General features: G+C 45.7%; 1 protein-coding gene across 4 annotated transcripts in view; it reads left to right on the forward strand.

Annotated features, from left to right (window-relative positions):
* Positions 1-26,132, forward strand: part of LOC120028578 (ubiquitin carboxyl-terminal hydrolase 2-like) — a 32,910-nt gene extending 6,778 nt beyond the window's left edge. The window contains exons 3-13 of one of the 4 annotated variants that reach the window (XM_038973774.1): positions 1,207-2,000; positions 20,055-20,105; positions 20,838-20,964; positions 21,104-21,215; positions 21,745-21,855; positions 22,094-22,158; positions 22,656-22,759; positions 22,889-23,045; positions 23,401-23,505; positions 23,601-23,721; positions 24,703-26,132. In XM_038973774.1, coding sequence (XP_038829702.1) covers positions 1,251-2,000; positions 20,055-20,105; positions 20,838-20,964; positions 21,104-21,215; positions 21,745-21,855; positions 22,094-22,158; positions 22,656-22,759; positions 22,889-23,045; positions 23,401-23,505; positions 23,601-23,721; positions 24,703-24,787 — 1,788 coding nt within the window. In that variant the 5' untranslated portion in view covers positions 1,207-1,250 and the 3' untranslated portion in view covers positions 24,788-26,132. Of the gene's footprint in view, positions 1-1,206; positions 2,001-12,669; positions 13,297-20,054; positions 20,106-20,837; positions 20,965-21,103; positions 21,216-21,744; positions 21,856-22,093; positions 22,159-22,655; positions 22,760-22,885; positions 23,046-23,400; positions 23,506-23,600; positions 23,722-24,702 lie in introns of those variants that run through there. The other 3 variants (XM_038973773.1, XM_038973775.1, XM_038973776.1) reach the window with 3 other exon arrangements.
* Positions 26,133-27,578: the final 1,446 nt, after the last annotated feature.

A 27,578-nucleotide genomic window follows, 5' to 3' on the forward strand; every position in this document is an offset into this window, starting at 1 on the left:
AGGGCGAACAGAGAACCACAAACAAGGTATAGTATGTCAACCTACTCTAGGACCTAGGCTTTGTTCTAGTACTGCTGTTTTATTTGGAGACGGGGGGAGGAAGAAAAGAGATGAACAAAACAATAGTGATGCAGACTTGAGGTACTGGCCCATGTTTACAGCTTTTACAGTCCAGCCATCTTTGCGCAGGATACATGGCGAAATGGTAGGCCAGTTATACCCACATATCCACAGTGGTGTTTTGGTGAGAGCCAAAGGCAAGGCTAGGTTGGGCATGGCCTAGCTAAGCTAACCCAGCAGTAGTGCTCCAGAGCCTGAGCAGCCCGGCTGGGTCTAGCTAGCTGCACAGAGTATGTCTTTGCCTGGCTTCAGTGCTCTGCCTACTCCAGATCCATATGCTGAATTATTGATGCCCCTGTGGCCTGGAATGAGAGAGAGAGAGGAGGAGAGAGGAGATAGAGAGAGAGAGAGAGAGAGAGCGAGGAGAGAGAGAGAGAGGAGAGAGAGAGAGAGAGAGATTAAAGAAACAGGAGCCTCCCCCACTGAACCCAACACGGATCGACATCACCAGATACTTTTATTTATTCAGATGCTGCACTGCCTTGTGAACAAGAGCCCTGTCTCTCCTCGGGAACAGACTGTGCCACCAGAAACATTCGGTGCTTCGTTGACGGGGACTCTCCCGTTACAGGATGCCCAGGGGTGCGTTCAGCCGGCCACAACGTTGTGCTGTGCAACCCATCGCTACGATAGTACATCACATTACCAAGCATCACTTTCCAGTTGGTTGCGTGAGCAGTGTTTCAGCGTTCTACTTCAGTTTGAATACTGATGACACAGCTGATATTGTGTTAATGTGTTCCAAGGAGGGTCACATGACGTTGCTTGTCGAATATCTGCATCCTGTACACGAGTAAAACCTCAGTCTCGAGCAATGAGAGATTGTATATTCAACCTGTTGATAAATAGTGCACCTATATGTTAAGAGTTGGACTTTGGCCTAGTGACCTTTGGCATCCTACCTCTCTTGTGATCAGATGAGACTAAGATGGAGCCGATCTGATATAAAATATAGAATTTAATTTAGTGGTTATAAAGATTCAAATGTTGCTAAATAAGTTTTCATTTTTGGAAATCAAGTTGTTCCCACTCACAGTCTGAAAATAGAAACGCACTGATTTCTGCTCTCTCTCTCTTGTCTTGCAGTCGATGCGGTCTTCCACCGCATCACCCGTGGCTGAGAATCCAGCATGTCTCGCGTCTCCACCACCGCCAAGCGCTACACCGGCTCCTCCTATACCAGTACCTATAGCTCCTATGGCTCCTCCCTGACGCCCTCCTCCCTCAGCTCCTACACCTCCGACCGGGACAGGCTGCCCTCCTACAGGAGCAATGCTGCCTCCTCCTCGGGCTACTCCTCCTCCAGCTACCTGAGCAGCGCCGCCAGCCGCGCCCGCAACTACAGCACCTCCTTGGAGCTCGACCGGGGCCGGCCCATTCCCCGCACTGACCTCCTGAGCAGCAGCAGCCGGCGCAGCGAGAGCCTGAGCCGCACCCCGGTGAAGACCTATGGCTCGTCGGGCCTGAGCGGCAGCTCCGGTTACACTGGCTACAGCAGCTACTCCTCTTCCACCACGCCCAGCCGCTCCAGCTACCTCTCCTCGTCGCCTGGCGCCTCCAGCATCTCCCTCAGCTGCCGAAGGTCGTCGAGCCAGAGTGACCTGACGCGGGACCTGTCGTCCCTGGGCCTCAACGAGCCCACCTCCTCTTCCTCCTCCTCCAGCGCCCTGAGGGGTTACCGGAGCAGGGCCAGCGATGTGGCCGACTCCTACAACAGCAGCCTGCAGAATTCCAGCTATGGCCTGTCCCACAGCTCCACTCAGGAGGCCTTGAGCAGCAGCAGCTTGAAGAGCGGTGGTGGTAGCCGGTTCACCTCCTCCTATGAGAGGAGCGACAGCAGCAGCAACGGACGACTCAGCTCCCCCACCAGGGACTCCCCGGTAAGACCAATGTTCTTCTGTTTGCTTAACTTTTTGCTGTGTTGTCAGATTTAGATCTCAGGCCACTGACATGACAGGCTGCCACCATGTGGGGGGGCTCATGGTCAGTACAGCTGCTCTGCACTGTTACTGTACAGTACTAAGGTCCTGTGTTGAGGAACACAGTCACTCACTGGCTTAGGGCAACAATAGGTGCATATGATGGGAACACTGTCACTCACTACATAGTATAAAGTAGGTCTTAGACAATTGTTTCAGTATTCATTCATTCATACAGTATTGATGTATAAAATGCCGCCATGTCAGCTATCTATATTAGGTCTATTTTCCATAAAAAAGGAAATTCATCTTACAGAGACAAGAACATGCTTAAAGAAATCTCCATGCCCCTGTATGTAAGATTGTAAACATGCCTGTTGCCATAGCTCCCAGAAGGTCCTCAGAAATGCACTTTTTTTCCCTATGATGATGAATCAGGAAGTTCCTCAGTGAGGCCGTAGCTATAGCCCGGTCCCAGATCTGTTTGTGCTGTATTGCCAACTCCTATGGGTCCTGCATGTTTGACGTGACAATGACCATAGGGGTTGGCAAGGCACTGGGACCAGGCTAGCCAAAGAGGCTGTGCGTCTGTCTGTGTGTCACTAACTATGTTTCCATGAACTTGTCCAGGGATTTTTGTTGTTGTCGACATTTAGAAAGTTGGCATAGAAAATAGATGCGACAATTGCCTGCTAGGGTGCGTGTCCATTTAACTATATTGTGTAATGATGTCACACCAACAACCACAAATGACCCATTTAGGCAAATTGCGCATTAATAAATTGGCGACAGCCAGTATGCCATCCCACCTATCATGTCTCAGGTAGACTGCGAAAGCCAGCGTGGATAGAATGCAGTAATTTACAAATATTTGCCATATTCTAATAATTCTCATGTGCCAACGTATCGCCATGGTCCGTGCCATAGTGAAACTTGCGCTTCTGTATATCTGAAACTTGCCAGGCAACGAGAAAAACAAGGCGAAGCAATTCAGGCCTTGAAAGTCAGGACAATCATTGTTCTGCAAAGAAACATATTTTTGTTGTTGAAAGAATCGATTTTGCAAGCAGTAGGCATGTAAAATGAAATGTGGACTGGAGTTTATAGTTACATGATTACATCACATGCCCTGCGTACCTTCAAAAGTATTCAGGAATCATCATTTATTCTGAAAAATGGGTCGAAAATAAAGAAAGTTAGACAAAAGAAAAATACACCCCTGTGGAAGGGATAAAAATGTTGCGGATATTTAGAAATGTCTCCTATATCTGCTGTTTCCATTAAACATGTCGCAATAAAAAAAAATCTGACATTGCTTTTGTCGAATAAGCCTGGGTCAATGGAAACCTGCTTACTGACTGTCAGAGAGGCAGGTGTACCATTGACTAGACTCCTTGTGTTCCCTCTGTGACGCATGGAGAGTAATGACATCTGGGGGAGTAGCTGGCCTGGCTATCCTCCTCTCCCTCTCCTTAGAGAGCGGAGTGTGAATTAACCCACTTACGGGATTAGCCCTGATTACTGACCACTGTGGGAAGGAGACGTAGGAGGACATTTGTTTCACAACCAGCCAAGCCGATCTCTTTGACAAGGCTGTTTTGTTGTTGGTGTGGAGCTGCTTTCGCAACATCTATCACAGTTAGCGCAGGCAGGCAAAGAGGGTGTTGATGCGCTGTAATGAAACTCTTCAGTGAAGGATGCATCGAGGCTAACCGTTGTTTGCCACCATCTCCGAATTACCGAAGCCACTCGCAAGTGGTATGACATGTTCTCTGTAATTAACAGTCACCAATCAATGAGGGAATGACTGTCCTGTACGTGGAACAGTGGAGCTGGGTGGCCTATTGGGGCCAAGAGGTTGACATTTTTCTCTTAATGTCACGAGAGAATTTCCTGAGCCCTGGGCTCGAATGTTCTCATCAAGTCATTTAAATTATCCTTCCTAATTCGTATAATGTTCCACCCGGACCGGTTTAGAGCAGGGAGTTTATACAGTAAATCCCCTTACCATGACAGGAGAGTAGGCAGGTGCCCAGAGCAGGTGAAGTAAGGACTAGGGGTGCATGTATGCCAACTTTGTCTGAGAATTGTGATTGCGCTGTATGGGGGGGGGGGGGGGGGGGGGGGGTTGATTTAAGAGATAGGGGCTCAACTCAATCTTACTCTTGGATAAAGAGGTTTCTAACCGCAAGGGTCTTTCCTGGTTAAATAAAGGTTAGCATAAATAAATATCTGTGTTGAATCTTCGTCCCGACTGTCAGGCATGCCTGTGAGCTGAGTCACAACGGTTTGTCAGTTCATCCACTCCACGGGGTGCAAGGAAAGCCTTTGTTCTCGGGTATGAATCCGGAGGAGTTTTTATGGAGTCATGTTTTGAGGAACGTGTTGGGTCATGCCTCGGAGAAACCAGTCGGACCAGCAGCTTCGCAGCTCTCTCCCAGGCTGAGTGATGGAAGGTCCGGATGGGAGAAGGGAGGTTGTGTAGGTCAAGTACACTGCGGTATTGATCGTTCTAGGAAGACAGATATTTCTCTAAGAAGACATCTGATTATTCACCTCTCTCTCTCATTGATAAACAAGCTGTTGTGTTTAACACAAGCACCAGAAGACAACTGGCCTAGCTGCTTACTTTAACCAGGTTTCCATCCATGAATTACCTGACGCATGGAAAAAGTCACGACAGGGCTGATGGAAAGAGGACATTTCGCTACAGTTTCATAATTGTCGATCAACTATTTGTTCTCCCGACATGGTGGGATCTTTTTGTCGGGTAGAATTAATTGATAGAATTGATTGGTGACTGTGAGAAATTAAGGTGGACACACCTTTATGCGCAAATATTGATATAATAAGCACCATGTCAAAGTAAACCTGGAGTTACGCGATGACATGTTGTGTGGTCCTCCCACTACGATTTGGGAAAGCATGCAATTTATTAGGCTACAGATGAACTTTTTTGATGAACTTCACAGGGTGGTGAAAGTGAATGGTGATGAGCATGGTGCTTCTTTCCAGTAAATATCGAGAGTTTTATTCTGGTGACATGATGATTGATGCTTGGCTGCCGTTTGACAAATACAAATGATCTCGCTCTTATCCATGATAATCTCATCATCATGTAGGCTAGCCTACCCACACTGTATCTGCAAGCTGCTGGCTAGAGCGCAGGTGCCAAGACCAGTGTAACGCAACAGTTTTTGTGACAAAACCATCGGTAGAGTTGAAAATGCGATGCATTTTTTATTTAGTACATGAGAGCTTAACTGCAAAAGTTATTTACATGTGCACTACGTCATCACGCACAGTTGGATGGAAACGTCTCTTGTGGGAAAATGTTTTATATTCGCATGAAAATCTGTCGCCAAGTAGAGGGAAACCTAGCTAATGATACCAATCAATCAATGAAATGTATTTTTTTAAAGCCCTTTTCCCTTGTTAAGGTCAACAACATCATGAACTTTACCCAGTACCAGGACATTTTAGCCAAAAACCTGGTTGCCTCTGCCAGGAGGCTGAAACTTGGCCGCAAGTAGACTCCAGACTTGAACCCTATTGAAAACCTGTAGTTTGAATTGAAGAGGGCAGTCCATAAGTGCTGACGAAGGATATCAAGGATCAGGAAAGATTCTGTATGGAGGAATGGTCTAAGATCCTTCCCAATGTGTTCTTTCAATCTCATAAAACATTTTAGAAAAAGGCTCAGTGTCGTTATCCTTGCAAGGAAGAAGGTGCTAATGGTCGGAGGACACCTTGGCCCCGTCCAAAGTTACCCCAGGACGGGGCAAAACATGCAGATATAACCCCACCCACTTTGCCAAAACACAGCCCCCACACCACTTAAAGAGCAACTGCCCCTAAAAAACAACTTCTCATTTAGAAAACAGCCTATGTGGCATCGATGTGAGTCAGAAACATTTATTCTACTGTTAAAATTGACTATAAAGTGAAAATAGGATAATTTTGAGAGTTTTGTGAGAATTGTGGTCGTGACTGCATCACAATGTAAATTAAGGTTGTGTTTGTTTCAATCCCGCCCATCTGCCCTCAGCTGGCAGCACACAAGTAATCATCAATTCGGGCTGCAGCTGCCTATGGGGCTAATTAGGACCATTGGTAAATTACACAATATACATGGGACAATATGTTAAAATTCCAATAGCTCCAAATTTCAATGACTTAAAAACCTCAAACCAATGATAAATTGTAGAAATTCATATACAAATATTAAAAGCATTTAATGAAAAAAATCAAAGGTGTTTAATCTGAAAATATTGTCTCGTTTACGTTGTGTAATTTATTGGTGGTCCCTACCTAGCCCGGAGATAGACTATCCAAAATCAAACCAACTTTGCCACGGTCGCACACCAGCCAGCTGAAGCTAATTGGCAAAATAGTTTGGCTAATTCTTCCCACCTGCGAACACACACAAGAGACACCCACATCAAACCACACCCCAAAACAAACTCACGTTTGAATTCAGTCAGAGCCACTAGCATTTCTTAATGAACCACATCTAAAACGAGGCAAAATCACCAAGTGCAGTCGCCCTTTAAGGGATATCAACAGACAATTTACTTACTACCCTGAGACAAGGCTGAGTATAGCCCACAAAGATCTCCCTCACCGCAAGAGACTGAGGGAGCGCAAAACCGGACAGGACGGTTACGTCAGTAACTCAACCCACCCAAGGGAGTCGAATATAGCGGGAAAAGGCCTGGCATGACGAGATGTGCTCTGCTAGGGGTGGCATGGGAGAGCGCGAGCAAGCTAGTGACTCAGCCCCCATAAGAAGGTCAGAGGCAGAGAATCCCAGTGGAGAGTAGGGTGGTTCGTCACTCCAATGCCTTGCCATTCCACCTTCGCTCCCCTGGGCCAGACTATACTCAATCATAGGACCTACTGAAGAGAAGAGATGAGATGAGTCTTCAGTAAAGACGGAGACTGCCTCACTCACATGGATCGGCAGACCATTCCATAAAAGAGGAGCTCTAAAGGAGAAAGCCCTGCCACCAGCTGTTTGCTTAGAAATTATAGGAAGCAAGTCCATGCAATGCTTTGTAGGTTAACAGTCAAACCTTGAAATCAGCCCTTAACAGGAAGACGGTAGAGGCTAGCGCTGGAATAATACTGTATGATTCTAACAGCCGTGTTTTTCACTAGCTGACGTTTATTTAGCGCCTTATCCAGGTAGCCGGAGAGTAGAGCATTGCGTTAGTCTAATCTTGAAGTGGCAAAAGCATGGATTAGCTTTTCTGCATAATTTTTGGATAAAGTTTCTGATTTTTGCAACGTTGCGAAGATGGAAAAAAGCTGGTCTTGAAATATTTTTCATACGTTCGTCAAAAGAGAGATCAGTGTCCAGACTCAGAGAGTAACAACGAGGTTCTTCACAGATACTGATTCAAATGTAAACTTAATGTGTTAGACTGTGATAGTTCCTAGTCAACTGAAACCGTTCCTAATTAAGAGCATCAGAGGTAGGTAGGATGACATGTGATTGGGTGTCACTGCCTGTGACTGTAGCAAGCTGCATTGTAAAATAGTCCTCAGTGCCTATTATACTGCGTGTCCTTAGGAGTCGATCCACATAGGCCTACTGCCTGGGATTTGTGTTCAGCCTCACAAAGCTGACTGACCGACGAGCCATGGGAAAACATTGTGAAGGAAATGTCCAGTTAGTCAAAACGAATGCTTTTGTGACGCCATCCTGATCTCACGTCATGCCATTTTAGGTCATCCAGCCAGGCGCGGCCAGGCAAACGGTTTAATCCTGAAGCTCAGTGCTGCCTGCTCCAGCTGTTGCACACTACCCAGTGCCCTAGGTTGTATTCGTTAAGGCACACTGTAGCAAAATGTTCTGCAACGGAAAACGAAAATGAGCGTTTCTTATTGGTCAAGCTCAGGTACTCCCTCCCTAATTCAGTTAGTTTTCTTCCATTTGGAGCATAATGAATACGACCCCAAGACACAGCTCCTAGTTACAACGAACAATGGCATCGACATTAGAAGTGGCACTGAGAAAGATTGCTCCATTATTTTCCCAAACCCCATGAACTCATGTTCCACGCCAACTCACTAGTGTGGTGGCGTCTAACTCTAAACTACCTTGTGCCATTGACCCTAGAAATAGCCCTGGCAGTAAAGTCAACTCCATCATCCTATCTCTTTATCCGGGACGAGCTAGCTGGCACAGTCCTGGACACAGTAATAATAACGCTGTGTAGTGCTGCACCTTCATGCACAGCCTACTGGTCTGTCTTTATACTGTGCTGTAGTCTGGGTGGAAAAGCCTGGGATTTTACAATGGAAGCAGTTAAATGAAAGAAGTCATTTGAAAAGTAGGCCCACCCCGTGCTAAAGGTTTTGATCAGGTAGCCTAGCTTTTAGGCTACTTCTCTATCACCCTTAGCGCTAGGTTTTAGTTACATAGGCCTACTGTGTTTTATAACCTTTTTCCCTTTACCTCAGAGGACTAGGAGGGGTTTTGTTTGGGTAGCTGAATTAGTGGCCGGGTAATTACAACAGGTATTAACACACTTTCAGAACCGTTGTGCAACTCCTGTCTGATGGGACCCCCCAGGCATCCCAGTATGTGTCCACAACTCTGCATCAGTGATGCCAGCCTATCACACGTGGGTGAAATTTGTCTGCCGTTTGTTTCTTGGCTGCTAGACTCCCGCGGAACCAACAGTATATTTGTTGCATGTCTGCCACCTTGTTCAGTCGGCGACAGTAGTATAATGCTTTGATTAAAATGTAGGGCCTCCCGGGTGGCGCAGTGGTCTAGGGCACTGCATCGCAGCGCTAGCTGTGCCACCAGAGTCTCTGGGTTCGCGCCCAGGCTCTGTCGCAGCCGGCCGCGACCGGGGGGTCCGTGGGGCGACGCACAATTGGCCTAGCGTCGTCCGGGTTAGGGAGGGTTTGGCCGGTAGGGATATCCTTGTCTCATCGCGCTCCAGCGACTCCTGTGGCGGGCCGGGCGCAGTGCGCGCTAACCAAGGGGGGCGGGTGCACGGTGTTTCCTCCGACACATTGGTGCGGCTGGCTTCCGGGTTGGAGGCGCGCTGTGTTAAGAAGCAGTGCGGCTTGGTTGGGTTGTGCTTCGGAGGACGCATGACTTTCGACCTTCGTCTCTCCCGAGCCCGTACGGGAGTTGTAGCGATGAGACAAGATAGTAATTACTAGCGATTGGATACCACGAAAATTGGGGAGAAAAGGGGGTAAAATAAAAAATACAATAAAAAAAATAAAAATGTAACGCCAGTCTGGTCTGTGTGAGAGCTTTAATACTGAGCCCTCTGGATAAAGAAAATGACCCAGAACTCATTAGGCATTGTATTATTTCTGAGTTTAGAGGTCTGGATCGTGAGAAAGAAGATCTACCACTCAGCAAGCTGCCCGTGATGATGTCAAACAGTCAAATAACTTTTTTCATTTAACTGCTTCCATTGTAACGTTCACACTGCTCAACGTCAACATCTGGTTGGCTGCTGAATTTGAAGCCTTGGGGAGTGGATTCAAACAGTTCAGTATGTAACAAAACTGTATCTGTACTCTACTTGGCACTGAGAACAGCAGGCCTTTTGTGATGAAGGTATTTTAAGTGCAACGATGACCATTCAGAACGTATTCCTCTGCTCCGTTACAATCAGTGCTCGCAGAATGACGAGTAGCCTAAATATCAACAGAAACACAAAGTCATTTTCATTCATGTTGTGTTCTGTACTTGGGTGATTGTTGCATTTAGCCGAGTTTCAAAACTTTGAAATGTATCCTAGCCCAGCTTTATGCTGAACTACGGGATTACTTTCCTTTTGGTTGTGCTAACCAATTTGGGTGTTTGCTTAAACAAATGAATCTCCTTGATGTGCTCTTATCTAGGAAATGTGGTTGGCAGATGTTCATTGATCAAATGTGTCATGATTTGCCTAGCTAACCAGGTCTTTATCTCAGAAGTCAAAATGCAAAAATACTTTGTCGGATTTTGTAGTTTGCTATTCTTTAGGCTCTGTGTTTTCTTCCATATTCCCTCAAGGTGGGATTGTTTCACACACACACACACACACACACACACACACACACACACACACACACACACACACACACACACACACACACACTCAGCCTGGTAAATAATGGAATGTGTTCCTTGGCTGTTTGTTGTGTACACATGCTAGGTCACAAGACTGAGCTGGGGACATACTGCCCTCTCTCTTTACCATTTAGCCTACACATCACTTCAATGAAACAGTAAGTACAACAATATACCTCCCCTCTTGACTCACATGTGACTTTCTGACCTATTGATGTTTTGTTATGAAACAAAAATATTTGATTGAACCTTTATCCAGGTTTGTCTCATTGACATCAAATACATTTTTCAAGAGAGACCCGGTCCAGACAAGACAGCAGCAGTAGTAGGGGGAACAATGTTTCAGACAAATATCCGACATAACAACTTACAGACCTAGACACCATAAAAAATAATTTAGATGTAGACGACACATACAATTACAGAAACATGCAAGCGTCATAGACGCAATGCTGATGGCGTTTAGCTCAGTTGAGCAGGAGTCACGTCACAGCCAGCGATGCTTTCGGTAGGACATGTGAATTTACTGTCACGTTGCTTCTAGATCAGGAGCACATCACAATTACAGAGGAAGACGTTTCTAAAGACCAACGACTAAGGAAGTAGCTGTGGCAGCATGAATAATCTACGCCAGTGTTGATGCATTTTAGTAGACCCATTTAGTAGATAATTTCATATGGAATCAAGGTAATAGTCTAGGTAGCTTATATTGATGATACAGCCTATATCCAGGCTGTATCACCACCGGCCGTGATCGGGAGTCCCTTAGGACGGCGCACAATTGGCCCAGCGTCGTCCGAGTTTGGCCGGTGTATGCCGTCATTGTAAATTAAGAATTTGTTCTTAACTGAAGTAAGGGTTACATTTTTTTTTTAAATCAACATTTAAATATAGGTAGGCAGGCCCACTAGCGGTTCCCTGTGACAACAGTTTTGGTCCCCCATGTGGCCCCCCTAAATGTGGAGTATGAAATAATTTTTGCTATCGTTCTTTTTTTACATCCGTTATTAGACAGTGGCAACGATGATGATTATGAACATGGTCTTTTGCCTGCAATGCAGTGAAGAAAACGATGTGACAACAATAACGTCTAATGTAACTGGCCCCTCTAACAGTACAACTGGCCCCAGCTTGGCCCCCCCAGTTGAAATGGTCTAGAACCGCCACTGGGCAGGCCTCTTGGCAGCAGTCTGCTGTTCATACTAGGCCTATGCTAGTTTCTGTAGCCATTATCAGACTCTAACCGAGGCTAACTTAAGTTGATGGCTGAGGATGTTTAGATTTTCATTTTCACGTCCGCTTCATAATGTCTCCTGCTTACCAATCAATCCCCTTTCTTGGCAGACCGCTGCTCTATGTGTGACTGGTGTGGGGAAATGTCATTCTGGATCTCCTCAAATGTAATAGGCAACATCATTGCAAATACAATTAGCTGTGTCGGGGACTCTGTACTTTTCAAATGCTAATGTCATTTGTTAGGTTTTAAGAGAGGTGGTGAAATTGAAATGGACTGATGGAATTTTAGCTGCATAAAGCCGTCTGTATTTTCCCACTCACTTTTTGAGTCCTAATAAATCAGGGTATTTTTAGACTTTGAGCAAGAGGGGTGAGCAACAAGATTGAGTGTTGAAGCCTGTAAACAAGCAAACATGTTTGTCTCTCATAGGTGAGAGTTCAGAGCTAACGGTGCTAAATGTTTATTACAGAGGGTAAACTGCAGTCAGCACTTAGTTGTATTGATTGACAGCAAATTGACATGGGTTTGGCAATTAATCCTATTTGTTGCGTGAGGAAAACATGTTCTAGCCTACAATCTGTTTTGCCATGTTGTAGAACCTCGCCTTTTGTACTTCTCACCTTTGGTACTGAATGTAGCTAAGATATGTTAGGGCTACCCTATTCTCCTTCAGCAGAATGTTCACATTCCAGAGAAGGAGCTCTTCTTTACTAGGAATTTACAAAAGGCTTGATGGTTGATCCTGATGTTCCTCCCCATCTGCCACAACGCACAGAAGAGACATACTGTAAGCCAAATTTAACAGCTGATTCCATCAAAGTTTGACCTTCAAATGGTCTGAAAATCTTATGCAGTGGCATAATACTGTCACAATGACAGTATTCCTCTGTGAAGCTAACTAGGAAGAGATGTATTATTACAACAAGAGTATTATAGCCATGGCCAATAGCCGAACAGATTATGAGCATGTAGTAGCCTACTCTCCCAAACACGATATACTATGCTCCTCTGAAAGGTAGTCCTGCACTGAAATGAATGGACCTCGCACTGAGTAGCCTTTAAAAAAGGACACATATTGGACAGTGAATGTGTTGTATCTCATTGCTTGGCGTATGGACAACGGGAATGAATGTTCCACCGGTGTCCTTGGAAGCACCATTCGAGTCCCTCAAGTAATTCGTAGAAATGTGAATGGACCAATCTGACGGTGTTTGACGTCGGAGAGGTTTGTGGCAGCGGCTGACGTCTGTAGTATTAAGCCGAAAAGAGGCGGGTCTATGACTGTCCGTGTTGTAAAAAGATTGAAGAGGTAGTGTACATTTACTGCTCAATCAGCCCTATGATTGATTACTGCACGAGTGATAAGTGTTGTGATTTGCGTATACTGGACGTCTTCGATTTATGGAATTCATGTGGGAGAAAACAAGACATTGCTCAGTCTGTTTTCATTACGAAACTATTGAATTAATGTATTGTTTGTGTGTTTTTTCATGATATCAGGAGTGTCAGCCTGGTATGTATCGCTTGTAAATCGACTGTAGATGAATGGCTCGGTTTTTCATGACAACCGCAAAAAGGAAACGAGCAAGCTTGAGCGAAAATACTAATATATTCGTAACGTAGGCTACACTTTCACACAAAGATCCTGCGACATAGAAATCAGGAGAACGAGCGCAACTCCCGGTGAATCAAGAGCGCACCGGCTCTATCTGCCTGATACCGGCAGAGCATCAGAACACACCGATAGCCGACTATCTCAGACAGTCAACATGCCCAGCATAAGACAGTCATACACGGTGACCGTACCCGAAGAACCCCCGGCCTCTGCTTTCCCGTTCTTGAAGCAAGAGATGCGGCGGAAAAGCTCGAGCATGTCTGGCTCGGTGCTGGTGTCAACCTTTGTAGGACTTCTCATTAATCAAGCCAAGGTAAAACAAGAGAGGATATATTGTCACCAAGATGGTCTATCGAATGCTTGTCTGCGTATTAGTTACAGTAATATATGTGTTGTTAATCAATAAGGAGCTAGGAGGCTTGATCTCACTAGGGGTTCTTCTACACATCAGCATTGACAGCAATATAGCATTGCATTCAATCTAGCAGTAGGCTAAACCTCCGTTAAGCCTCTGGAGGATCAGTATTCTGGCAGGTCATTAGACTAGTTATACAATCTCAAATTAATCTCACTCCACAGCGGCATTTGCTCGTATATTGAATGATATTACATAGCCAAGTCCGGTATCAAAATATATTTAGAATTAATCTTTAAATTATTTGTATTATGCAACAACTGTAATACATGAGGCATTATGTCCCACCCTCTTGCTATTTTTATCCATAATTTCATGTCCAAAGAGAGAAACAAATCAAGGTACAATTGTTGGTCAAATCAAATCACATTTTATTTGTCACATACACATGGTAAGCAGATGTTAATGCGAGTGTAGCGAAATGCTTGTGCTTCTAGTTACGACAATGCAGTAATAACCAACGAGTAATCTAACCTAACAATTCCACAACTACTACCTTATACACACAAGTGTAAAGGGATAAAGAATATGTACATAAAGATATATGAATGAGTGATGGTACAGAACGGCATAGGCAAGATGCTGTAGATGGTATAGAGTACAGTATATACATATGAGATGAGTAATGTAGGGTATATAAACATAAAGTGGCATAGTTTAAAGTGGCTAGTGATACATGTATTACATAAAGATGGCAAGATGCAGTAGATGATATAGAGTACAGTATATACATATACATATGAGATGAGTAATGTAGCGTATGTAAACATTATATTAAGTGGCATTGTTTAAAGTGGCTGGTGATACATTTTTACATACATTTCCATCAATTCCCATTATTAAAGTGGCTGGCGTTGAGTCAGTATGTTGGCAGCGGCCACTAAATGTTAGTGGTGGTTGTTTAACAGTCTGATGGCCTTGAGATAGAAGCTGTTTTTCAGTCTCTCGGTCCCTGCTTTGATGCACCTGTACTGACCTCTCTTTCTGGATGATAGCGGGGTGAACAGGCAGTGGCTCGGGTGGTTGTTGTCCTTGATGATCTTTATGTCCTTCCTGTGACATTGGGTGGTGTAGGTGTCCTGGAGGGCAGGTAGTTTTCCCCCGGTGATGCGTTGTGCAGACCTCACTACCCTCTGGAGAGCCTTACGGTAGTGGGCGGAGCAGTTGCCGTACCAAGCGGTGATACAGCCCGACAGGATGCTCTCGATTGTGCATCTGTAGAAGTTTGTGAGTGCTTTTGGTGACAAGCCGAATTTCTTCAGCCTCCTGAGGTTGAAGAGGCGCTGCTGCGCCTTCTTCACAACGCTGTCTGTGTGGGTGGACCAATTCAGTTTGTCCGTGATGTGTACACCAAGGAACTTAAAACTTACTACCCTCTCCACTACTGTCCCGTCGATGTGGATAGGGGGGTGCTCCCTCTGCTGTTTCCTGAAGTCCACAATCATCTCCTTTGTTTTGTTGACGTTGAGTGTGAGGTTATTTTCCTGACACCACACTCCGAGGGCCCTCACCTCCTCCCTGTAGGCCATCTCGTCGTTGTTGGTAATCAAGCCTACCACTGTAGTGTCGTCCGCAAACTTGATGATTGAGTTGGAGGCGTGCATGGCCACGCAGTCGTGGGTGAACAGGGAGTACAGGAGAGGGCTCAGAACGCACCCTTGTGGGGCCCCTGTGTTGAGGATCAGCGGGGTGGAGATGTTGTTACCTACCCTCACCACCTGGGGGCGGCCCGTCAGGAAGTCCAGTACCCAGTTGCACAGGGCGGGGTCGAGACCCAGGGTCTCGAGCTTGATGACGAGTTTGGAGGGTACTATGGTGTTAAATGCTGGGCTGTAGTCGATGAACAGCATTCTCACATAGGTATTCCTCTTGTCTAGACGGGTTAGGGCAGTGTGCAGTGTGGTTGCGATTGCGTCGTCTGTGGACCTATTGGGTCGGTAAGCAAATTGGAGTGGGTCTAGGGTGTCAGCTAGGGTGGAGGTGATATGGTCCTTGACTAGTCTCTCAAAGCACTTCATGATGGCGGAAGTGAGTGCTACGGGGCGGTAGTCGTTTAGCTCAGTTACCTTAGCTTTCTTGGGAACAGGAACAATGGTGGCCCTCTTGAAGCATGTGGGAACAGCAGACTGGGATAAGGATTGATTGAATATGTCCGTAAACACACCAGCCAGCTGGTCTGCGCATGCTCTGAGGACGCGGCTGGGAATGCCGTCTGGGCCTGCGGCCTTGCGAGGGTTAACACGTTTAAATGTTTTACTCACCTCGGCTGCAGTGAAGGAGAGCCCGCAGGTTTTGGTAGCGGGCTGTGGCACTGTATTGTCCTCAAAGCGAGCAAAAAAGTTATTTAGTCTGTCTGGGAGCAAGACATCCTGGTCCGCGACGGGGCTGGTTTTCTTTTTGTAATCCGTGATTGACTGTAGACCCTGCCACATACCTCTTGTGTTTGAGCTGTTGAACTGCGACTCTACTTTGTCTCTATACTGGCACTTAGCTTGTTTGATTGCCTTGCGGAGGGAATAGCTACGCTGTTTGTATTCGGTCATGTTTCCGGTCACCTTGCCCTGGTTAAAAGCAGTGGTTCGCGCTTTCAGTTTCACGTGAATGCTGCCATCAATCCACGGTTTCTGGTTTGGGAATGTTTTAAACGTTGCTGTGGGTATTACGTCGCCGATGCACTTTCTAATGAACTCGCTCACCGAATCAGCGTATTCGTCAATGTTGTTGTTGGACGCAATGCGGAACATATCCCAATCCACGTGATCGAAGCAGTCTTGAAGCGGGGGTATATTTTCAGACTGATGTTGAAGTTGTCTGATGTACGTTAGTGAGCTAATGGTGCTTGTGGATCTAGCAGTGACTGGATAACTCCTTGGCCACCGAAACAGTTATCCACCAATGATTGATGATTTTATTACAACCTTGAACATTGACGCTTCATTGATCATCTTCAATAATCTGGCTTCATCCCAGAGAGAGTGTATTGTATTGAATGCTTCAATGAATAAACTGAACTGAAGGAGCAGAGTGGCATGACTGAAAGTATACCTGGCTACGCTATCCTTGGCTCCCGGGCTTCACTCTCATGAGGTGAAAGCCTGTGGCAGATGCTAGTACCTGGCTATCACGATGAAGAGTGTGTTTTTTCAGTTGTCCCTCAAATGTTTTATCTATGGATCATATTAGTTCTTGTAAGGGTTTTCTATAACCTGTTTTGAAAGGAGGGGAAGTGTTGCTATTGTTTCAGTGGATTATCTTGGTGTTGAATATTCAGAGAGACAGTGGATGTAAATATCAGTTGATTGAGCTGGTCCATGACTGCTTAGTCACTCCATGTGAAGACAGTTGGTGGGTTGCTGTTGTATTTGTTTCCTGTTAGGGGCCAGGCACAGGAAGGTCAGAACAAACTGTTCTCCGTCTCCAGCAGCTCTCACTCAACACAACCCACTACTGCTAGCTAATGATTATACCGCATTCCATGGAGCAAGGTGGAACCGTGTCAGGCAGGCCTGGCCTGGCCTACTCAACCCATTCAGGGCACAACTTGTACCTGGCTGTTTTATACCAGGCTCCCGAGTGGCGCAGCGGTCTAAGGCACTGCATCTCAGAGCGTCACTACAGACACCCTGGTTCAAATCCAGGCTGTATCACACCAGTCTGTAATTGGGAGGCCCGTGCACAATTGGCCCAGCGTTGTCCGGGTTTGGCCAGTGGAGGCTGTCATTGTGAATAAGAATTTGTTCTTAATTGACTTGCCTAGTTAAATAAAGGTAAATAAAAAATAATTTTTAAAAATTCATCATGAGATAGTTCAGCTCAGTGTCTGCCAAGGGCCATGGAACCCAAAACACCGAAATCCCAACAACAACAGATAACATTTCAATGAGATGTCTCGGATTGATAGCGTGGCGGCAGCGATCATGTTATGTGTAAATACATTGAGAATGCACAGCAATTAATTCATCAGTCTCCGTGTTATGTGAAAACAAGGTCAACTCTGTATCCCCTGTAAATGGAATGACTGGACTAGCTACAGTTTGAACCACACACTGCCTCTTACCCTCCATCATGCCTTTCAACTCATCACCTTTTGGTGGCAGCTGCCAGCTGGATGCAGATGGCATCATATTCTGGATCAATGTATAGATTGGTGTAATGGATGTGCATGTTGTAATACTCCACATAGCCTGGTCCTGTTTGAAGTGTTCTGGCATGACAGCCTGGGATCTGCATTCACACAGAGAGAGATAACAATACTTGCTTTATTGGTCCAGTTGCACAGATATTCTTTATTGTCCCAGTACCCAACCTGACACACAACACAGTATACAGGGATATTGAAGCCGGTAACTCTGCCGGATCTGTAGATTTTCCCACAGGCAGCTTGCGGCTTTGATCCGGCAACCTTCCGGTCACAGGCCCTGCCTCTCTAACCTCAAGGCTACAGCCACCCCCTGTCGTGTAGTATCCATCCACAGTCACACATTGGTCACAAGCTTACTGTACCAGTCCTTCAACCATTCTGCTGAAATAGAACTGCTCATCGCTCACTGCTTCGAATGGCTGTCAATGCAGTTGCACTGTGGTGTAGGCCTCAATGTAGGGTTAGGTGGCCATGGACAGAGAATTCAAACCCATTTGCCAAGCTTTCACAGTATTTATTTTCAATTTGTGTGCATTGTGTATTCTGGTGTATCTGGCGAATCTAGAGGAAGCATGTTCTCTTGTGACAGTTGGTCTGACTAGACAAGGCTACTGTCTGACAGGGATCAGGACAGAATAGCATTCTCTGCACTTCTATATCAGCCCATTCTTCCTCTGTTGCCTCAGGCTAGAGCTTTGTCACCCAAAAGGATCCTCCAAAAGCCTACAGATTGAGGTAATCTCCAAATTAATTAGTATGTCAGGCAAGATTGTCGCTAATGATGTTGCGTTCAGCATGAATCCTCTTGCATGTGCCGGGGCTAGTCACACCACTTTGAAGACTAGCGTTCTATAAATAAGCTCATCATCAATTGTTAATGAATGAGACGTTTTCAAAATGGGTGACACTGATTCATCTGTTGCTAGTCCAAAGAAGAACACAGGTTGTTCAGTCAGTTGCCAGATGTGAGTGTGACCAAGTGCGTTTGTGATGTCATATTGTCCTCTAGCTTGTTCGTGTAAAAATAGCGTTCCCCGGGCGAGCGGCTGTCAGGATGACTTGTGCAGTGACAGTCACACCGCTCTGACTGCAACCCAGCCAATGAGAACGCGGCAGCAAGTTCTGAAGGAAAGGTGCTATTTGGAGCTCCGATGATATTACTCAGCAAATGTGACGTCATGAGGCTCGTTCTGGAAAACTCTTCTGGAGGTGACAAGCGGTGTGTGTTTGTTTTTAGCATTATCAGTGGTCCTCCTGACGTTTAGCCTACACTCCCACACCACTTCCCACAAATGTAAAAGCAAGTAAACCAATAACTGACAACAGGAAGTGTTTTGTTCACGTGGTCACGGACTAATAAATCGCTTTATTTTACATTGGAATTGAGAAAGGAGGATTTAGTTAATCCTGAGTTAATTAAACTGTTGGATGGGTTTTTCCTGTTCTGTTGGGAAAGGGGGACAGATGGCGTGGGGTTATTTATGTAATAGTAAAACGCTACAGCCCGTCCAAGTTGGTGTTCTCATAACTACATAAGCTGGAAACACTACACACTGTCCTGGTTGGACTCCCAGATACCAGGAGCAGATGGGTGTGTGCCTGTTTTTCACTGTGTGTCCCGTGGTGATTGGTCACTCCTGCGGTTATGGGTAGGGACTAGGGAGGGAGGCTATATGAGCCAGAACAGAACATGCAGGTGAGAGTTACTGGAGAGCTTAAGTCAGGGTCACTTCAGTGTTATATTGAGTTCCACACGAAGCTGGATCAGGTTTCCTCTCCTGTTCCCCAGCAGCGCTGTGCTCTACATCAACCCATGAAAACACCATTGTGAACGGGTTACTGGCCTGTCTGACTCTGCGTGAACCGTTTTCATACCGACCCCAGTCGCCCTTCCGCTGGTCTAAATGTGGGGACTGTATCATTGTGATGGGGCCTTGTGTTCACTTATGTTCAAAGTACTAGGCTTAAATAATTGATTGTAGCATTTCTACAAAGGCCTTAAGGCACAACACATTGCATTCCATATTAAAGAGATAGGCTCTACTGTATGTAATGAAAGTTTTGTCCGCAGTCAGATTGGTGCTTTGGTAATTATTTCCGTTACTACTCAATTATAAAACAACTGAACTTCTATAATTAAACTGCAGTGATGTCAGTCATTTTCTTCTCTCCAAAGCCCTTAGTCTACAATTGAAGACCGTTATCCACCTTAAAAACCTTTTAGGCTATTGCTAAGCCGCGATCTTTCAGTTTTGTAGAAAACACTACATCTGCGGGGGCGTGATTCCCTCTGTATTGAAATAGGACCAGGCTAGTGTTTGACAAAGAATATGTCCATCTTTAGATCTCATAGCATTTCTATTAGCCTAACCTATAACAAAGGCTCCGTGTTTTTCTGAGGATGGCCCCATGTTTATCGCACACGTCCTTCCACCGTGGGCCCATGCCAAAAATGACATTCGCTCACATGCTTTTGTCGTAAATGTTTTCCTTTTCGTGTTCTTCTCCTCCCCAGAACTCCAAGAGTGCCCAGGGCCTGGTGGGCCTACGGAACCTGGGAAATACCGTAAGTAGTGGCCTGGGTGCACACACACACACACACACACACTCATACATGTGTACACAGACACACATCATATGTTTACAATATATTTAGGCCTCTATTTATGTGTGTTGTGTAAGAAACGTTGAGTATTGTCAGTGTACCGAAAACAGTGTAATCCAAATGTCCTATCCTCTGCCATCAGCTTGAGGGATGTGTTTCGATATCACTAACACATTCCCTTAGCTAGTCTATTTGCATTAGCTGAGATTATTTGCCATGCCATCTCATGGCTCTACAAACAGGAGGAGGGGAGGGTACGGGGTATTTGCCAGGCAACAGGGAGAAGGATGGGTCCCAAAATAAACTGTCTACTTGCACTGTGTACAGTAACCTTATCAGAGTGCTTTCGCTGCTGTTGAACTCTGTACCGGCTGGGGGACTTGACTGTCTCTCTGTCTCTATCCCTGCTACCTTTCATTCACTCAGCCCACTGTTCCTTGTTTCCCCCGTGCTTGCACGTGTCACGTGGCCACGTGATGTTAGCTGTTCCTCTGTGTGTGGTGCCTGCGTGTATGTAACAGAAAATATTTAAATATAACTCCAGCAGTCACGATTTCACCTCTGCACATTTGTCTGCAACGTTGACAACGTTATTGTCAAAGCTGTGACTTCCTGTACCATGAACAGCAGGGTAGTGTGCGTGTTAAGCCTCTTCTAAAGACTGCGTGTTTGTGTGTGTGTGTGTCTCTACAGTGCTTCATGAACTCCATCCTGCAGTGTCTCAGTAACACACACAACCTCCGGGACTACTGTCTCCACAACTCCCACCGACGCGACCTTAACAAAAACAGCCGCACCAACACCGGAGCGCTCATGGAGGGTGAGACAGCTAGCCTAAGTCCCCTGCAGTCAATGAATGCTGAACATTTTATTTACCATCAAGTCTCCCATTTTACAATGTCTGCCACTGTTCCGAGGGGATTGGATCTATCTTCTTGGTTTCCCGGTTGTGCTTCTAGAATTTGCCAAGCTCCTCCAGACCATGTGGACGTCCTCGAGCAGCGAGGCGGTCGGCCCATCAGAGTTCAAAACTCAGATTCAGAGATACGCCCCCCGATTCGTGGGATACAAGTACGTGTTGTTCAACTAACTATTCACCAAGCCTACCTCTGAAATGGCACCCTATTCCCTACATAGTGCACTACTTTTGACCAGTGCAGAGCCCTATGGGCCCTGGTGAAAATGTGTGCACTTTATACAGATGTAGAATCTTCATTTGAGCCAGTTTGCTACAGCAGGAAAATAATCCTGCAGCAACAGGAAATGTGAATTATTATATGGATTATAGTTAACAGACATTTTTGTAGGGGTTGATACATTTTTCGTAAGGGAAAATCAAGTCAGAAATGTCAAAGTGGAAATGACAAACTTCAGAAGTGTTTTTAAAGCTCAAATACACTACAAGTTTGAAATTTCCTGCATTGCAGGAAAGTTCTCCTGCAACAGGGTGATCACATTAGGATCCTACATCTGTAGGGAATAGGTTGCCATTTCAGAGGCACTCCAAATCTAATAACTTTGTATCAGTAATGGTATTGTAGATGATTTTCCAATGCGTTAAAAAAATAACCTGTGTGTCTGTCTGTGTCCCTCCCTCCAGCCAACAGGACGCCCAGGAGTTCCTGCGCTTCCTGCTGGACGGGCTGCACAACGAGGTAAACCGGGTCACGGTGCGGCCGCGGGGCAGCTCAGAGGACTTTGACCACTTGCCGTGAGTGTTGCTCTCCTCTCCTGCTCTTACTTTCTCCATTAACTACCATGGGACCATGGTCAAGAGAATGTTAACCGGGAGGGTAGGGCACATCACACAGTATTAGTATGCAGTCAGTGGGTGTGGAGGCGGGATTTCTCATGGGTTTACAAGAGGGGAGGCGTGGGAACAATGAGCATGAGGCTTTAACTCACTGAATACTGACACACCCTCTCCTGTCCGGTCGTCCCTCCCACAGTGACCGAGAGAAAGGGGATAGAATGTGGAGCAAGTACCTGGAGAGAGAGGACAGTAAAGTAGTGGGTAAGGGAACGCATCAACACCCACAGGGGTTAAGTAACACTCTGTGTTGTTAATAAATAGTGTTTTCTGGTAATGTGTAGTCTGCTGATTGGTGTTTCTGTGTGTGTGTGTGTGTGTGTGTGTGTTTGTGTGTGTGTGTGCGCGCAGGTTGGCATTTATTTTCATGAATTTTTCCCCCTGGTGGCAGCTCTGCGGAGTTGTCACTAGCTGGCACTGGCACAAAGTCATAAAATCCCATTTTAAACCTAACCTTAACCACACCGCTAACCCTAATACCTAACCTCAAACACATTTTTTACGATATAGCTAGGCAATTGACTTTGCAGCAGAAATTGCTCCGTTTTGCCTCCAGTGCAAAATGCATGACAATAAATGCCAACCTGCGCACACGTGTGTGTGTGTCTGCATCTGTGTGTGTGTGTGTGTGTGTGTGTGTGTGTGTGTGTGTGTGTGTGTGAGGGGGTAGTAATGGTCTCTCTCTGTCCTGCCCTCCACAGATCTGTTTGTGGGTCAGCTGAAGAGCTCGTTGACATGCAGCACGTGTGGCTACTGCTCCACTGTCTTTGACCCCTTCTGGGATCTCTCTCTACCCATCGCCAAGGTCAGTATCGACAATCCACACCAGCTTCCTCCCCGCAGTATTGTACATTCACCGTTCACCAGACCCACATACAGTCCCAGCGTTTTTTTTAATGTAACCTAATGTGCCGTGTGTCTATGTGTCAAGAAGGGCTACGGAGAAGTGAGTCTGATGGACTGCATGAGTCTCTTCACCAAAGAGGATGTGCTCGAGGGAGATGAAAAACCAACGTGCTACAGGTGTAAAGCCAGAAGAAGATGCACAAAGAAGTTCACTGTACAGAAATTCCCCAAGATCTTAGTGCTTCGTATCCTTTCTCAAGCCGCTCATATTTCTGGGCTGCGTTTGTCTGATGATACTCTTATCCTATTAGAGTTGGCTAACGCCTGGTCCCAGATCTGTATATGATCTGCTTAAGCCAACACAACATGTATGAGACAATCGTAGTCCGAGGAGTTGGTTATGGTTCAACTAAAGCACACAGATCTGGGACCAGCCTAGAAGTGCTCTCTGTTGCTATAGAGGCTTGCCTATGTGTTAATGTATGTATGTGAACCTTCATATGAAACCCACTCAAGGTTCCATATGAAGCCCCCGTCTCTGTGTATTTACGGACGCTTCCTCCCTGCACTGCGTTTTCCTTTACCCACCTACTTGTCCAGATCTGAAACGCTTCTCTGAAGCGCGGAGAACCAGCAAACTGTCCACATTTGTCAACTTCCCCATGGAGAAACTGGACCTCAGGGAGTTTGCCTCGGAAAACAGCAGTGAGTACCATCGTCTGTCGGGTAGAATCGTCTTTCTAAGTACAACAGTGGCATTCTACTGATTCCTCTCTTTCCCCTGTCCCTTTCCCCCACAGTAAATGCAGTTTATAACCTGTACGCAGTGTCCAATCACTCAGGCACGACCATGGGCGGCCACTACACAGCGTACTGTCGCAACCCCACCTCGGGAGAATGGTACACGTTCAATGACTCCAGGTATGTCTTTCCCTCTCCCTTTATGACACTACACTACCCACAAGGCTCTGCTAGCAAACCATACTGCTCAGAACTCATCTCATTTAGGTTGAATCGACTGGAAATCGTAGAACACTTGAAATACTCCTGTTTCGAACATTCAAGCTCTCTTCCACCTCACTCCATACACAGGGTGCATCTGAAATGGCACCCTATTCCCTTTATAGCGCACTACTTTCATCCCTAGTCTGGTCAACAGTAGTGCACCATTATATACAGTAGGGAATAGGATGTTGTTTAGAATGGACTACCACAGTGTTGGACCTTATTTGCTGAGCCTCATGTTGAGAGTGCTAGAGCAGAGACTGTCAGGGAGAGGACATGAAGAGCCTGTTTCTGTCTGTCTGTCTGTCTTGCTGGCTACATACCACTCACCCAGAGCTACTTGCTTTCTTAATAGCGGTACCTCCCTGTAATTCTGTCAAGTGTGCAGTAGCTTACCTCCTTCCTCTCTCTGCCTCCCCCTCTCTTCTCCTCGCTCTCTCACCTCTCTCCCACTCATTGCCTCGTGAGAGCCTATCTGCTTCTCTCTCTCTCTCTCCCAGCAGCCACCTGTCTTCTTTCCCTGCTCCTCTGCTCTCATTCATTATGCAGTTCTCACTCTCTCTCTCTCTCTCCTAAGTTCTTTCCCTCCCTTTACTCCTTTAACCTTCTCTCTGTTTAAGGCACAGTATGATAGTACCCACGCAATGTTACTCTAAAATCTCCCTGCCATAAAACGAGTACCTTCGTAAGATCAACAACCATCTGAATACACCATCCATTTTCATGGTTTTGTGACATAATAGTTGAAGGGAACCTCAATATGGCTGTTCCCAGTTCAACATAGTTACATTTCTGTAATAATATTGTCAATCCGTGTTGCTCTTTGCACCCATATGACTGTCTCAACAACATTGCAGCTCATCCACATGCATCCCCCCTTCCTCTCTCCCCTGACAGAGTAACGCCAATGTCCTCCAGCCAAGTGCGCAGCAGTGACGCCTACGTGCTGTTCTACGAGCTGGCCTCCTCCTCGCGGATGTGAGGGCCTCCCGGAGGAGGAGGGCACTGCAGACGGAGGGAGGGAGGAGGAGGAGGGCAAAGCCAGGCCCGTTAGGACTAATCACATCCACAACAGAGAGAGGCTACTACTCCCACTTCCCCAACTCTATCCACAACAGATAGAGGCTACTACTCCCAGTTCCCCAACTCCATCCACAACAGAGAGACTACTACTCCCCCCTCCCCAACTCCATTCACAACAGAGAGAGGCTACTACTCCCACTTCCCCAACTCTATCCACAACAGAGAGAGGCTACTACTCCCACTTCCCCAACTTCATCCACAACAGAGAGAGGCTACTACTCCCACTTCCCCAACTCCATCCACAACAGAGAGAGGCTACTACTCCCACTTCCCCAACTCCATCCACAACAGAGAGAGGCTACTTCAACTGCTGGACGTCCACCCTCAGACTATGGAAACACTACAGGAATCTGTCATATTTGCTGTTGTCGTTCAACCCAGCCCTCCTCACTTCACTCCCTCTCGCTTCTCTCTGCTGCCTCTCTCTCTGCTCTTGGGGAGCAGGGTGGTCAGAGGAGTTGGCCTGTGCGTGTGTGAGCGTGTGTGTCTCAGAGAGTGTGTGTGTGTGTGTTATCACAGGAGACCCTCTCCAGGCAATAAAAACCAAGCGTCTCCTTCTCCGAAGTCCCTCTCTCTATGCACTGCAACAAACCAAACTCTCGTCCCGACTGCGCCTTTCTTCTCTTCTTCTTGTTCGAGATCGCCTCAATATTAAAAGACTTTGTTTCAATTTCGATTTTGGATTTTCTTGTTGATTTTTGTATTGGTATTACCACCATCATCACGGTGGAAGATTTTCTGAACTGTTGCGGCAGCGCCCCCTGCTGACGGGATGGAGTAGGACAATATGGCACCGTCAGAAATTCTTCTTAACACACCTCTCACACAAGCCTGAGTGTCCCCTCCTGCCTACACACTGCAATGTCTCATCCCAGTTTCTCTGTTCAGCTGTGTACAGTACTACTCTGTCCTTTCACTGCTGCTCTCTCTCCTTGTCCTGCATCTTCCTCTGAAAGTGGAGGGGTAGCCAGGTTGTCCTCTTAAGAGTGCTACGTGTTCAGAGGATGCCCTGTACCTTATGTTATTGTTTTCAGTGTGGCTGCTACTGATGTTTTAAAGTGCTGTGAATGAAAAGGACTATCCAGTACAAACTAATACTATTGGTCACAATCTTGTCAGTATGGATTTGTTCATCCTCGACTGTCATGCCATTGAACAACATGGAAAGAATGTTTTGAGGAGAAAAAAACACGATCTGTCTATTTTTATATTCTGATGCAATATAGAGAATGTACTTTACAGTGGTGCTGAAAAGACCCGTTGCTGTTTTCAGTTCATTTAACAGGTGAATGAGAAAGGCTCTTAATTATGCTTACAGGTGACTTACATGAAATACGAGTCGTACTTTTTAACAGTGGCAGTCAAAACACATGCATTTATTATAGATACACTACTGGTCAAAAGTTTGGGGTCACTTAGAAATGTCCTTGTTTTTGAAAGAAAAACAAAAAATTTTGTCCATTAAAATAACATCAAATTGATCAGAAACACAGTGTAGACATTGTTAATGTTGTAAATGACTATTGTAGCTGGAATTGGCTGATTTTTTATGGAATATCTACATAGGCGTATAGAGGGCCATTATCAGCAACCATCACACCTGTGTTCCAATGGCACGTTGTGTTAGCTAATCCAAGTTTATCATTTTAAAAGGCTAATTGATCATTAGAAAACACTTTTGCAATTATGTTAGCACAGCTGAAAACTGTTGTTCTGATTTAAAGAAGCAATAAACTGTCCTTCTTTAGACTAGTTGAGTATCTGGAGCATCAGCATTTGTGGGTTCGATTACAGGCTCAAAATGGCCAGAAACAAAGAACTTTCTTCTGAAACTCGTCAGTCTATTCTTGTTCTGACAAATGAAGGCTATTCCATGCGAGAAATTGCCAAAAAACTGAAGATCTCGTACAATGCTGTGTACTACTCCCTTCACAGAACAACGCAAACTGGCTCTAACCAGAATAGAAAGAGGAGTGGGAGGCCCCGGTGCACAACTGAGCAAGAGGACAGGTATATTAGAGTGTCCAGTTTGAGAAACAGACGCCTCACAAGTCCTCAACTGGCAGCTTCATTAAATAGTACCCGCAAAACACCAGTCTCAATGTCAACAGTGAAGAGACGACTCCGGGATGCTGGCCTTCTAGGCAGAGTTGCAAAGAAAAATCCATATCTCAGGCTGGCCAATACAAAGAAAATATTAAGATGGGCAAAAGAACACAGACACTGGACAGAGGAACTCTGCCTCGAAGGCCAGCATCCCGGAGTCGCCTCTTCACTGTTAATGTTGAGACTGGTGTTTTGCGGGTACTATTGAAGGGAGTAGTACACAGCGTTGTACGAGATCTTCAGTTTCTTGGCAATTTCTCGCATGGAATAGCAATCATTTCTCAGAACAAGAATAGACTGACGAGTTTCAGAAGAAAGTTCTTTGTTTCTGGCCATTTTGAGCCTGTAATCGAACCCACAAATACTGATGCTCCGGATACTAAACTAGTCTAAAGAAGGACCGTTTCTTTGCTTCTTTAATTAGAACAACAGTTTTCAGCTGTAGTAACATAATTGCAAAAGTGTTTTCTAATGATCAATTGGCCTTTTAAAATGATAAACTTGGATTAGCTAACACAACGTGCCATTGGAACACAGGAGTGATGGTTACTGATAATGGACCTCTGTACGCCAATGTAGATATT

The sequence above is a fragment of the Salvelinus namaycush genome, chromosome 34 (genome assembly GCF_016432855.1).
Source record: "Salvelinus namaycush isolate Seneca chromosome 34, SaNama_1.0, whole genome shotgun sequence".
NCBI lineage: Eukaryota > Metazoa > Chordata > Actinopteri > Salmoniformes > Salmonidae > Salvelinus > Salvelinus namaycush.